Genomic DNA, 14,377 nt, shown 5'->3' with positions numbered 1-14,377 from the left:
AGTAGGCACACTGATGCGCCTAGTTTTACGAAGAAGAATAAGATTTCCTTTTGTTAAGTAAGATTATTGAAGTGAAGTAAAGGGATGGAGAGAGCACAATTTTAGGGGTGTTTCTTGTTGTGCACATAGCCACTTAAAGGCCACAAAAGGATTTGAGATTTGCATCAACTCAGAGCTACCGATTTTCACGTCTTGTCCTACACTTTTAATGGTACCCATTCTGTGACTCAATGTTAAACTTTGGTGGATAAGCACATTTTCCGCATGTCGCCACACTGTCATGATTAGTTCAGCCATAAATTAGTCTCAACCGAACAGCATTTTAGGAAAAAATTGTATTGAGTGGAAGTGATGGTTTTAAAGAGGTAGGAGGTTGATGTTCACAATTTGCAAAGTGTGTCTATTTGTATTTTACTGCCCTTCTGCACATTTAGGCGCACTTCTAGGTTGTGGAGGCATCTCCCAAGAGCGAAGGGTAGGCGTGCACCGATGCTAAATAAGGTGTTTGGCGGTGCACAGTGAGAAATTACTAATGAACTACCTGAAGAATAAGCAATATACAAATTCGTAATAATTAACATACCCATCCAAAGTTCCATCATCAAATGACTCCGCGAAAAACACATCACCAATAGGGACAGGCGTTTTGTACTCAACCTGATTTCAATAAAAGCACATTTTTAGTGAAGTTTATATGAATGTTAAGTGCATCAACAAGGATCACTAATGTATCTTATTTGTAACCTGCAGTTATTGAAGTCTGATTTCAAGCAGTGGATTTAGGAGCAAGTTCTAGGTGAGAGTGTTTTAAAATCACTTATTTAGGTATGGCAGATGACACATTACACACGCTATACGGGAGACAAAGCTAACTAAAGTTGGCCCTTGCAGTAGAAGTTAAGAGAATTTTAACTGCAAAAACACTTTGTATATATTTGGATTAAACTGAACTATAGACTTTTTCCAGCATAACATATACTCATAGTATCTTGGACACAGTGTCACGAGCAGCCATGCTACTCGCGATGAGCCACAGTGATTCTTCTGTCCCGGCTGTTGCAAGACAGCCAGGACGCTTTCTCTGGTTGCCTCTGGTTGCCTGTGTGGTCAGCTGGCTTACTGTAGCTATTCACTGCAGAGGGGCTTGTTCTGAGCAGCTCTTGGGATTGGCCAACTATACTTTAAATGGCAGGGGAGGGGGCTTAGCCTCCCTGCCGGTTATAGCGTTTTTTGCCCTGCATTACATTTGCCTGCAGTGTTCTCTTTCTGCTAATTATCTACCTGTTGCTTGACCACTACTTGTCCCTGGATATCCCTAGTTCTGAGACTCTCACTTCTTAATGACTCCAAAATCTCTATTGTGTGACTTTTGTTAATGCAAATGTAGTGTGGCCGGAGAAACATGGACAGAGGTTTTTGCATTTATCTTAGAACAGTGGTGGACAACAAATTTTTCAAGGACTTAGAAATGGTTCCACACAGGAAATTTTCTTTGTGGAGAAAAATCATAACACACAGGGGTAAATGTATCAAGCTGAGATTTTTCCGGCAGGTTTGAAAAGTGGAGATGTTGCCTATAGCAACCAATCAGATTCTAGCTATCATTTTGTAGAATGTACTAAATAAATGATAGCTAGAATCTGATTGGTTTTTCAAACTCTCAGCTTGATACATTTTCCCCACAGTCTCCATTATAATTCCCTAGGTTTGTATACAGATTGTCATTAAGATATCAGAGCACAAGAATTAAGTATAAGAACACACAGTAGGTTAACCTATGGCTGCCTAATGGGGCTAGTGAGAAGATGTCATCCAGTCCAGTGGCGCACGCAGGGGGGTTTCTGAGTCTCTAGAAACCCCCCTGCGCTAAATAAGTGGCCACTGTCCTATACAGCAGCAGTGGCGCTGTCAAAGAAGCGTCCGCGGCGGTGCTGTATTGTATACAGCACCGCCGCAGACGCTTCTTAGACAGCGCCGTGGCTGCTGTATAGGACAGTGGCCACTTAGTTAGCGCAGCTCTCTCTCGGTTTTTTTTGGGGTGTTTTTTTTGGGGTCGGCGGGGAGAAACCCCCCCCCCCGACAATCCTCCGTGCGCCCCTGCAGTCACTATCCTGCTCCATAGGCTGTGTGAATTCACTGTGCTCACACTGGGACATCTGAGTCATTACTTCTGACAAGGGTAGGGGGGAGCGTCTATGACCACTCAGAAGGAATCTGGCCCTTGGGCTACTTGTTGCCCACCACTATCTTAGAACTTACAAACAGGAGAACATTTATTTGAAGTTATTAAAAAATACATACATGCACAGTTTTTAGCATATTATTTTTAAAGAACATACGTACCCCTAAATAGCCTTTTTGCTCTACACTTTGGGGTTCTTCTGCGATATCTAAAAGATCCTCCTCATCATCATCTATGTTGTCATCGACTTCTGCTGCTGCCAAACCAAAGAGCAGTGTGGCCAAACATAACCATCTCCAATGAGGCTGCATTGTGGCGCACTGTAAGCACAAGATACACTGTTTAACTAAAATAGTAATTCAGGTATACTGCAAGCCTGTTATCCAGAACATTTCATAAAACAAGAAAAGTATTTTCTGCTGTTCTGTAATAATGTCATACACACAGACATGAGCGGTGAACGTTTCGTCCTCCAGTCACCGAGAGGAGCACTGCTGAACAGTTAAATGAGGAAGGTTAGGAAAGGAAAGAGGAAACTTTAAATATTCTCCAAACTGTGGATAAACCCTTTAGTCCAAGTTTTCAGTAGATCCTTTACCTGTATGATTAAAAATTATATACGGTAAACATAATTCTACGAACTGAAAAATATATATTGATTTGAAAATTAAAAAATAACTCCACCCAAAACTTATTTTCTTGCCAAACTCTACCAAAATCATAAAGATATGTTTTGGGTGGAGTTGGGTAAGAAAATTTACTTACCTTCGGTACCAATTCCTATGTTCCATCAGGTCTCCTTTTGGCTGTAATGGTGCAAAGAGGAGATCTTCTCTTCTGCTCCGGATAAGTGTCTCTCAAATGTCAGAAAAATACGTACCCTGAGCAGGAATGAGGACAACAAAACAAAGGCTTGCCACTTAACTGAGTTGTATGATGTTTGTTGTGTCCTCTTAATAAAAAAATATAATCTTTACATGTACTATAAAGCTTTCCGATTTGACTCAAAAAAGCCGTACAGTATATGAATGGTTTACTCCCAGTGGACATTTCAGAAACGGTTCATTGCGCTTCTGCTTATTATTGTTGCTATAATTAGTGGCACAGTACTACTGCCATCAGCATCCACAGTTTATATATGACTAATTGATGTTGATCACAAATAATCTTTCTCTCTAGGTGACACAGGGCTCCTGAGAAAACATAATGACTGGTGTTTGAATGTTCTACCCTATGGATTTAAATACTGTGTTTTATCTGAGAGTTCATCTTAACTAAAGATGATCTCTTTCACATAAAGGAAAATCAGAAAGCACCAAATTAAAAAAGTGTGTTAAATATGTGAAACAGACATTTTTCTAATTGAAATAACCTTTTTGTTGTTTAAGCCACCACCCCCTGACCTCTGGTGTGTTTCTAAACTGCTCAGGAGTAAGGCTATATGTGAGATTTTATTGGCAGATATGTGTACGTGTTTCAAACATCAGGACTTTTCAGAGACCCTGCCATCAAAGTCAGAACGATCCCAATCCATCCGTGGAGGACAAGTATGTACGAGCATTGTTTCTGAAGAGAAAAAGCAAATGTGAATAGTGGTTGTTGTGTATTATAGAGAATAGGATGATTAAGTGGTTGGTAGGATACACCTTTTTATAGTGATGATTAGCATAATGTTAGTTACTTATACAGTGGTCAAAGTTGGCTGCCTTCATACATTTTCCATACCGTCCCTTGTAATATTCCATACAGCCACTCTAAATTTCCAGTTTGACCACTGTACCTATATGAATGGCTAGCACAGCTGCAAGAGGAAACTTTGAATGAAAGTTTATTGTTGGGGAGTGTTTGGAGCGTCAGTGACTAGCCAGCTCAACTTGCTAATGAGGAACAATGTCTAAGGTAAGCTCAGCATGGAACTATGAGGGAAAAGCATAATCAGTAAAGTGAAACAGTGACCGGAAGGAAGTACAAGACAAAACAAGTGTGCAATTACATATCAATTGACTGCAAATTTCAATCTGTGGCACAAGCAGCCATTTTAATCTCAATGATTTGAGAACTACAACAGCGCTGTTTCATAGGTCCTAGTGCATAAACCGCTCCACACACCTGACAATGCATATTTACAAGTATAGTAGTGCAACAAGCACGGGCAATGGACAATAGAGCAGTAGAGGATATGGTCAAATAAATCATCATTTACCATGTTCTTAACAAGTGCACATGTGGATAAAGAACTCAACAATTCAGTGTCCTTGTTTCCAACAATGAAGCATTCTGGTGGCTCTATAATGTTATGGGGAACATTTTCATGGCTTGAGTGCAGTCTTTCCCTTAGAAGAAACGGCCTTCATCCCATTTTGTAGGAATGTCTCCCAGAATGACAATGCCCCATATGCAGAGCCGTGTTACCCATATATCATGCCCTACTAAGTCACTAGACTTGAACCCAATCAGAAATGTATAGGATATTCTGGAATGAAGTCTGGGGCACCATTTTCTATTATCATCAACCAAGTCAGTTACAGCATGGTGGGCACAGTGGATAGCATTACCGCCTTACAGAACTAGTGTCATGTGTTTGATTCCAGGAAGGGCCCTAGCCGTGCGGAGTTCTTATATTCTCCCGCAAATGTTTCCTGCCAAGCTCTGCGTAGCATGTAGACACTGCATAAGATAACTGTTAATGAATAAGTTGCACGACTTTCTTGTGGAAGAAAGTCTGAACATTGCTAGACTCAATGCCATGGCACATGCAGGCCAAACTGGCCGTAAGTGGTGACTGAAAGCCGTATTAAGTGACTTTACATAGTTAATTACTTCTTTTACCCTCTCTCTCTCTCTCTCTCTACCTCCCTCCCTCCCTCTCTACCTCCCTCCCTCCCTCTCTCTCTCTCCCCCTCCCTCCCTCTCTCCCACTCTCTCTCTCTCTCTCTCTCTCTCTCTCTCTCTCTCTCGAGAGAGAGAGAGAGAGAGAGAGAGAGAGAGAGAGAGAGACTATCCACATAAATATGTAACCAATGACATACATAAATGGCAAACAAATAGAAAGTGTACAGTCTATATTAATTTTACAATAACATGTCTTACCTAAATATATTATTATTATTATCCTGATTACTAGTAGTTGTATTCCTCTCCCTTCCGTGGGGAGGTGAATGCTTGGTGGCCCCAACTAAATAGGGAATACCTCAATACATTTGCCTTCTACAACCCCTTGGATCTAATTTAAATAAACTTGTACCTTGTATCCTTTGTATGTGGGTGCCTACGTAGTTTGTACTTAGCCAGGGACACCACAGACAACCCCATCGTGGTCCACGGACACTGTACAATGAATGTAGAAATGCAAAAATACATCCCACTTTTGTAATGATCTTTGGGGGTCTATTTATCATTGTTGGGCTAGATGAGGGTAGCTGAGCAATCCCCGGCGTTACTGGCTCACAGCATTAATAGTACTTTTACAATCCCTCGTTTTGGGGGGACTGGTTGATATGGCGTTGATATAACCAATATCTCCTAGGTCATATCCTGACCGCGACCAGAGCAGCAATAGCCCAAAATTGGAAAGCTGCTGCCTCTCCTACCCTTCCTAGAATTATCTCTAAAATCCAGCACAGTGTTACGAGCCACGGCAGTACCCAGCCCCCGCGACTCATTGCACAGCTGAGCCCCTGCCATCTCCATGACGACCGGGACATCACTTTCGATATTCGCCCCGGCCGCTGCTAAGGTCGGGGCGCTTTCTTCTATAACGCCCGGCATTAGGTGCAGTCAGGCGCGTGCACATCTCTCTTATTTAATTATTTCTCAACTGGGGAAAATTACCTCCTCCTGGGCTACCTGCTCCCATTGGCCAGTCTATGTATTTAAGGTAGAAAGGGATTAGCCTCCCTGCCGGTTATAGCACTCAGTATCCTGTCTGCTTGCCTGCTCCTGTGCTATTTTTTAAAACTTTTGGATTGACTACCGTGTTTGACCTTCTGCCTGGAACCTGGACCTTGATTGTTTGCTCGTTGCCCTGACCTTTGCTTTGTTACCCAGACCTCCTTTGATCGCTGCCAGCCCTGACTATTTGCTTGTACCTGACCACGTATCCTGCTTCAGACCCCAGACTTTTGGCTTGTCCCTTACTTCGCTTGTACCATCTCCCGCTATCTGGGGCGACAGTACGTTCATAAGCTTGTATTACATTGAGTGTAAGTCCTGGGGGTATCTGAGTACCTGTGAGCATAAGCAGCTCTACGGGAAAGGCGGCTGCTATAGGTGAAGACCTCTTCTACCAGTTCTACAAGCTCATGATAATACTGTTAGCCGTAACACACAGCTTCAAAATAGAGACGACAGATATGCCCTACTCTACTTCTGTTTCGGTCCCTATCATGAAGTGGTTGGAGTAACATGTGTACAGCACAGAGGGGGCTGGAACAACGAGAGGAACCTCTTCCACCTCTCCCACTCATGCGCCCTTAGCTTCACCGGACTCTCGGGATGACTAGTGGGCCTCATTGTGATGTTCATATGAACATGACATGTTCTTTCACTTTACAACCTATTGTAATTTTTTTTCTGTGTCCCCCTCCTCCACTCCCCTCTTATTTTGTGTACCACATATATTTGCAAACCTTCTAAGTAAAAATTACTAATGCTATAAAATAAGAGTACTTTTATGACTTGCCAGAAAGTGCAGAGTGCCTCGTGCAAGAGCCAGTTTTTAAAGATGCTCTGTTTAAGTATGGCCAAAGACATGTTTGCACACTTGTATGTCCATCCATGTGTGTAATTTGAGTTGCACGCATCTTCAGAGATGCGACTATCATCATTATCATGAAGTTCAAGATTTGCAACTGGTTTATGTAGGTGCAAATTTTATATCTCGTAGTTAACACATATTTTAACATCGGTGTAACTAAAAATAAGAAGCATCTCAAAGGGGTGTTCTTGTGTCTGCACGGACTAACTGTACTGCTCTTTCACATTAATGCCTCTGATCCTCTTCTCCAAGTGCAAAGTGCAGCAAGTGCAAGATACGTGCAACTTTAAATATGGATGAAAGCTGTGTGCTTGCACATTGCAGCAATTATGCGCCTGGATGTATCATTACTTTGCACAAATCTGACCCATAATGATCAATGCCTTCTGCAGACTGCATTTATTGACACAAGTTATCAAAATCTAATTAATACCTATCAGAAATTGAACAGGATCACTGGTCATTGTAGACATAAACACGGAGAATGTCTGCAAAATGTGGTCAACAAAAACTGTGGTCAGCCCAAAACTGGGTTTACGCTAGTTCTATTTGTTTTTTCTTTCATTTTTTGGGGGGTTTCTTTGCTGCTTAGCCTTTTACAACCTTCCATTTTGTATAAATATAAATGTATAAATAAGGTAGGAGGGGTTAATTAATAGTGTGTAGTGTAGAATAAGTTTGTTTTGTAAAATCACTGATTTTCTGTGATTTTGCATACCATATTCAATTTAATTAAAACCAAAACCCAGCAGTTTAACAATATCGGCAATTTAGCAAAACCGTAGTTTCATACATTTACCCGCATGTTTTGTAGAGTATACAAACACTTTTTTTCCATGCATTTGACATCCTTGTGCTTAACCTATTCTAGTGGTCCAATTGCCAAAACATTTGCAACTCCCTTCTATTAAAATCATTATGTACTGCTTAATAATACTAGAACCATCCTGTGATGTGTTGTGATGTTGTATACTATTCTCTGTATGACAGGACATGTGCGCTGGACTTTACCTTATCATACCGTACATATAAGTTGTATCCACAATACCAAATTTTACACTGGGACCACTTGAAGTTACACCAATACAAGTACTGTAAGTGAGCAATATACTGAAAATAAAGCTTTTTACTATGCAAAAAGAAAACATTAATGGTGAAGTGGCAAAATGAAATATATACTATTAAGAAGAAAATAATTTTCTCACATAAAATGACTTAATTTCCCTTCCTTTTTATGAAAGAATATATAAAATAATCTACTCCTTTTCCGTGTCATGTAGAAATGTATAACCCTCCTTGCTTCCATCTGGGTATTCGTCTAAGGTTGCCCAGCAGCAGTAACCCACCTTGGGGGTTTGAGTAACCAAGAACACTAGAAGGTTTTATAAATCGACTTAATACAAGTACGCCCTTTGCACATTCATACATATTCCACAGGATAAAAAACTACAGATATTATGTATTAATCTCTACTACTATCAACTATACCTAAGATACAAGTAGACCTATATAAAAGATGTACTAAAATCATTCATAAATATACATGTATAAATCTCCATATCTACAAAATTTCTGTTTAAATTTATATTTACATGTGCTGTGCAGTGGCTGTTACCTGTTATTTTACATGCCCCAATGCTTATTTGCAACGTAGTTTTCCTGAATCATCTTTGTTGCTTACAAACTGCTCAAAAATCGCCCAGCACTATAGATGTCACAGGCAATGGTGTGACTAGGAATTAAAGGAATCCAAAGCGCACTTCACTATTGCTCCTGCTAATTATCATTTCTTATCGCAATGGATTGAATTAACTAAATGTGGCAATTTATTAAAATTAAATAATCTATAGTACAGGTTCTTATTGCCCTGCACAATATGCGATGGGGAGAAGCACGAAGAATGTCGTGAAGGTATCCGAAGATTACTCTCCTGCGATGCTTTCCCCATTGGACAGAACGGCTAATGCTGTCTCCAGATGGCGTTAGCTGCTGAGGTCAAGATCCCAATTTCCAAGATTGATAAATGGGGAAAAATCGTAGTTCCCATAGACATCTATGGAGGCTGGATTTGCGATCGATGTAACTGGGAACGCAGAAGCTATATCCGACATCTGCTCCAATTCTCTAATAATAAATAGCCTTGTGACGATAATGCAGTTTTAGGGGGATTTAAATCTCTTTGAAAGGTTCATAAATAGGTCCCTAAGTGCGTACGCGTGCTTTGCACAGCCACTTTTATTAAGACAACTTATATGCTATTTTCATGCACATAGCAGATCTAAGTTCCTGACAAATGTACAGTCCCAACAGCATTCATAGTAAAGTAATGCTTGTGTAAAAGAGCAAAGTTCCCTAGGCTAATGTACATGGGCGCTTACCATGCCACTTGTGCCTCTGGGCCCCATAGCATACACATGGCTATTATTACGCCCCGTACAGTGCAATCATTATTGCTTACAACAATCAAAGCATGGCTAAACCTAATATGCTTTGTATAATATCTTCATCACTTCTAACTTAGTGATGTAAGCTCGAATGAGCAGGGCCCTCTTCCCCTCTTCCCTCCTGTCTCCTTACCCGTTCTTCTGCTCCGTGTCTATTGCATCTGCCTGCCTGGAGTTTCTGAAGTATTGGTACTTTTTGTTTATTGTTCTGTACTGTTATACCCTGTATAGTCTACTGTTTGTGCTATGTGCGGCGCTGCAGAAACCTTGTGGCGCCTAACAAATAAATGATAATAATAATAATAATAATAATAATAATAATAATAATAATAATAATAATAACTTGAAAACGTTTAGATGTGAAAGGACAGGACCTGTTGTTCAACAACATTTTGTCTGCAGCAAACACCATGAGGAAAATTTAGAACAAACTATTAAAAAAATGGGAGGCAATGTACTTCAACAGGCTTACTGGCAGGAAGATTTCCCATGTATAAAACAGAAATCTCCCCCCTCAATCATAAATTTCTCTCAAATATCAGCAGTTGGACTTCTACATAACTGCACGGTAAATTATATTTGAAGAAAATGTATTTTACATGTAGTAGTACTTTATCTATGAATTAAAACAGCAACATGAAAACATAAACACTTATAAACAAATACACATAATTAACATAGGCTTAGGTCTCTCAGAAGCCCATGGTTGCACAAAATGGGAGAGATGTCAAAGTTCAGAAACATCGGAAGATTTGGGAAATTACATTAAGAGATTAATGTACAGAAAAGTGTCATAACTGTGCAAAAACATAAGTACAATGATTAAAGAAAGTATAAAACATAGGCAATACATGTTTTAGGTTAGGAAGTATAATAGTGAAACAATGGTTCCATTTACAAACTAGTTATCTCTCAGAAGACATGCATATTCTCAAATACCAGTTTCCTCTATTTATTACAAGTTATGGAGTATTCACTAGGCCCATGCAAAGTATTATGTTTATATATACAGTGAGCTAGCATTATGTACATCTGTACCAGGTGCAGCAGTAAAATGGCTAAACTAGCTGGATATGTGTGAAAAAATCAGATAATGAATGTGTAGGATTTATTTTAATGACTCTTAGGTCAGCCGCTCAAAAAATATAATGAATCCGCTGAGGGATCACTGCCCAGAGAGATAGTAGGATATGGACACGATACTGACAGAGGAGAACGGTCCTTCTGAGTACAATGTGGGGGTGGTATCTGGTATGAAGGGGAGGCGGATGGGTAAGTAAGGGAAACAGGCGAAGGATGGACATGTCATGGCATCAGGTGCTGTATGTATACTCACTGCAGGAAGAACTCGGAGGATGAGCAGCCGGATGTAATGAGTGGGGCTTCCAGTAATAATAATAATAATGCCGGATTGACGAAGAGTTTGCTCTGTGAGCTGCAGGGAGATCTCTCCAGCCTCATCTAATCCTCCTCCTCAGTGTCTGGGCGGGGGATGGTTGTGCGGGGGGAGGAAATGCACACTGACTGCTTCGGTCTGCCTGCTGGGGGTTTATGTGCCACACTGGCATGTGTGTGATTTCAGTGCCCGGCAATGAGCAGTTTATCAGAGCCACAGTGTAAATGCCTTACAGTAGCTCAGCTTCCTTAAACACTCCAGTTTAATAATTCAGTGGTTGTGCTCAGTAACATCATAGGGGTATTTACTAACGAACGTTGCTTAGCTTAAACCAACCAATCAGACGTTTGCTTTTTGTCTTCAGCGCACTAGAAAGATCACAACTAATTGTTTATTGGACGCAGCGGGCACATTTGCACTTTCTAAATAACCCCCAATCTGTTTCACATATGACACTTTATAGTAGAATGAAATCTAGTTTCAATGAAATGAATATGGAAACTCCAATTATGGGCCAATTTATAGGGCAAAAACCCATAACTGACAAAGTGCTACATGGAATAGGTATCTGTCCATGCTTTCCAAGGATTAAACACATTTCAAAGATTTGTCCCTGACTGGAAATGCACTTAGGCCAATATATTTTGATTCATCTTCGTTTGTATACTGAATGATTGCAGTTGTTCAACTTCACTCTATATACTCAATGATGGGCATCCTGATACAATTTAGGGACGTCCCTCTAACCTTCAAAAGGGTCACACATTACTCATAATCTCAGTAACAATCTCTTAATCTCAGTAATAATCTCCTAATCTCAGTTATATATTAAAATAATACATTTCAAAGAAATTTACACCTATCTGCAAGTGTTACAAGATATAACAAACACATCTGACAATAAAGCAGGGGAAGCTAGGGGCCACAGATGATGGCTTGGAGGGCCACCTTCTGCCCACCATGGCTCTAGACTTTATAAATTTGCACTCACAGGGGCATTTGATTTAACCCACTTGGCCCTCTGCTGAGTGGAGCAGATCTCAAGCAGAGGGGTAATATAGGATGAATACCTCTGTGCATGCAAATTTATAAAGTCCAAAGTGTGCAACTGAAACTGGTGATCGCAAGTGTTATCCACAAAGTCACTTGGGGATATATATGCTAGATAGAGCCCAGACAGATAACAATGCTGCATGTTGTGTCGATACTCCCTTCAATGTTCAATTTAAGACGCATTCTCTTTAAAACAAGTTGAATGGAACACAGCTCAAGCAGAGGGGCAATGTATGCCCCTGCATTGTAAATTATTACATAATAACCAACTTCAGCAAACATATAAGACAGGCACTGCATAGTTGCTGAATTGCAAGAACAATTTTGAGGGACATGTTACTGCTGGCCAGGTACATCTAAACAGATCCAGTGTGGTATTGTGCAGGCGGACCTGGGTGCAATATAAAGACCTAAGACCTTTATTGAGCTTGTTTGCAATGTAAGTTTTTTGCATATTAAATATACCCCTTCAATAAATATTAGCTTATAAAATTTAAATAATAAGACTTTATAGTGAGAACTGCATCCAGTATACAGCATAAGAGGAATTGTGAAACATAGAGACAATTGTAGGGAAACATTTGTTAGGTACACACCTTTAAAGCTAGGGACTGTCTCAGTAAATTAAAGACGGTTGGGAACTGTAGTGCACTCATCTTCAACCAGACAAACCACATTTGATTTTCCTATATGTAGTTTTACAGCAGTATGGTGACCCTGGACGTTGTGTAAATAAAATGAACAAAGTAAACAAATATGTTATCATATTTTTCAACCTTATAACCTATTGTATAATTAATGAATGATTGTATTATTTATATTACTATTCCTTAAATCAGTATCTAGAGATCTAAAGCAGCCTGTCTCCTTTAAAATATAGATCATATTTACATTTCACATCTTATGAGCAGCTTCTGTCTAGAAAGGGAGACTGCCTCATCCCTTAATTTACTGCTGAGTCCCCCCTCTCCCCTAATAAATCTGTTTGGGGACAGGACTTGTTGGGACCCAAACTGCTGTCAAGCCCCGTACTGGTGTACTGATGGCAGCCTTGGTCTCCATACCACTAGTTCTTTGCCATGCGGTAGTGGTCGTTTCTCTACCTCCTAAAATCCTGTATATGATTTAAATTTTTATTATTCATAATTTGAGAGCAATTGACTTAACCACCAGTGGTGAAGAATATGCCCCAGGACACCCAAATTATGATCCCTTACATGACAAAATACAATATAATGTGCTGTTTTTTTGATACCATAGGCTGCCCTGTGATGTCTTCTTGCTACTATTATATACTGTTCTTTACATTATGCTGATATCTTCTGTACTCATTTTTCTTCTCTGTGCCAATATAAACTATGTATAATTTAGGGAGGACCGGTTGCAACTGTTATCATGGGGCTATGATTGTCGTACATTCCGAGTGACAGGAGCCCCTCAAAGAAGGAGTGTTATCAATGTGTGATGACTGCCATATTCTTGTTTTTGGAAAGAGTCAGCCTAGTCCTTCTGCTTACTGAGAGGGCAAATAAATTAGTGTACCACTCATTCTTTACACATGTAGGTGAACTGGTGACCCTGCAGGTTTAGTAATAAACAGGCTGTTAACCCACTGGCATTAGGAAACAGGACAGTGACACTTATGTCAAATGGGATTACGTTTAACATGCGGTGTGTAACCAGTGCTTGCACCAGAGGTTGGGGCGTCAATGGAGGTCACTCCAGAAGTAGGTATGGGATTATTGGTACCAATAGGTTTTATCCAAATACACATTTAAATGTTTTTACTAGCCTTACCAAATACTAGGAAAAACATGCCAATGGGTTTTTTAATGGCAATGGACAGCTGGCTTTAGCTGTAGTGTAGACAGTTTCCTGGTGAAAAATGAATTGGTGCCAGACTGCTTAACTGATGAAATAAACAATCTCCTGTATTACTTATTTACTCTCCAGCACAGTTTTTGGTTGCATCAATCACACTTAATGCACTACATAATTAATCCCCAGAGCTGACATTCTTGCTGATTGGATCTGCCTCTCTTACGCTCATGCAACTGCACTACCAGGGACATGCCACCCTCCTCTGGTTTTTTTTAACATGGTATCTCAGTCTATGAGTGTCTTTCTGATTATAGTACATTGGTAGACATTTATTAAACCACTTGCACAAACAAACCACAGCAAAAATTGCAGAATATTGAATAAAAACTACATATTTTTTCCTCTTCCTTTGTAACTGATGGAACGTTTTTCAAATCCTGTTATTAAAATGGTGTTGATTTGATGGGAACTCTAAGTACCTGCGTTTGTGACATATTAACAAACAGCAACATTTTCCAGGCCCCCAAAATGACTCACAATTAATATCAGACAAGACCTGGAGTAGGGGGGCTGGTGCAGAAGGCCTTTAAATAGAAAATGTGACAAAATGACTAAAAACTGTATGACATTTCTATAAATTTCATGCAGGGAATATGACAATTTTTCAAAATAAATCTTCCTGCCAATTTCTGCTATGCTCTAGTTTTAATGAATGTCTCCCCATG

At 40.0% G+C, this 14,377-nt stretch overlaps 1 protein-coding gene across 2 annotated transcripts in view; it reads right to left on the bottom strand.

Moving 5' to 3' along the window:
- Positions 1 to 11,019, bottom strand: part of CLGN (calmegin) — a 55,903-nt gene extending 44,884 nt beyond the window's left edge. Inside the window, exons 1-4 of one of the 2 annotated variants that reach the window (XM_075199537.1) lie at positions 10,719 to 11,019; positions 2,948 to 3,132; positions 2,344 to 2,502; positions 584 to 657 (exon numbers count right to left, since the gene is read on the bottom strand). In XM_075199537.1, the coding sequence (XP_075055638.1) occupies positions 584 to 657; positions 2,344 to 2,493 (224 nt within the window). In that variant the 5' untranslated portion in view covers positions 2,494 to 2,502; positions 2,948 to 3,132; positions 10,719 to 11,019. The remainder of the gene's footprint in view (positions 1 to 583; positions 658 to 2,343; positions 2,503 to 2,947; positions 3,133 to 10,718) is intronic. The other variant, XM_075199527.1, reaches the window with a different exon arrangement.
- Positions 11,020 to 14,377: the final 3,358 nt, after the last annotated feature.

Source organism: Mixophyes fleayi, chromosome 1, assembly GCF_038048845.1.
Source record: "Mixophyes fleayi isolate aMixFle1 chromosome 1, aMixFle1.hap1, whole genome shotgun sequence".
Lineage (NCBI taxonomy): Eukaryota > Metazoa > Chordata > Amphibia > Anura > Limnodynastidae > Mixophyes > Mixophyes fleayi.
This window is presented reverse-complemented; position numbering and strand designations above follow the sequence as displayed.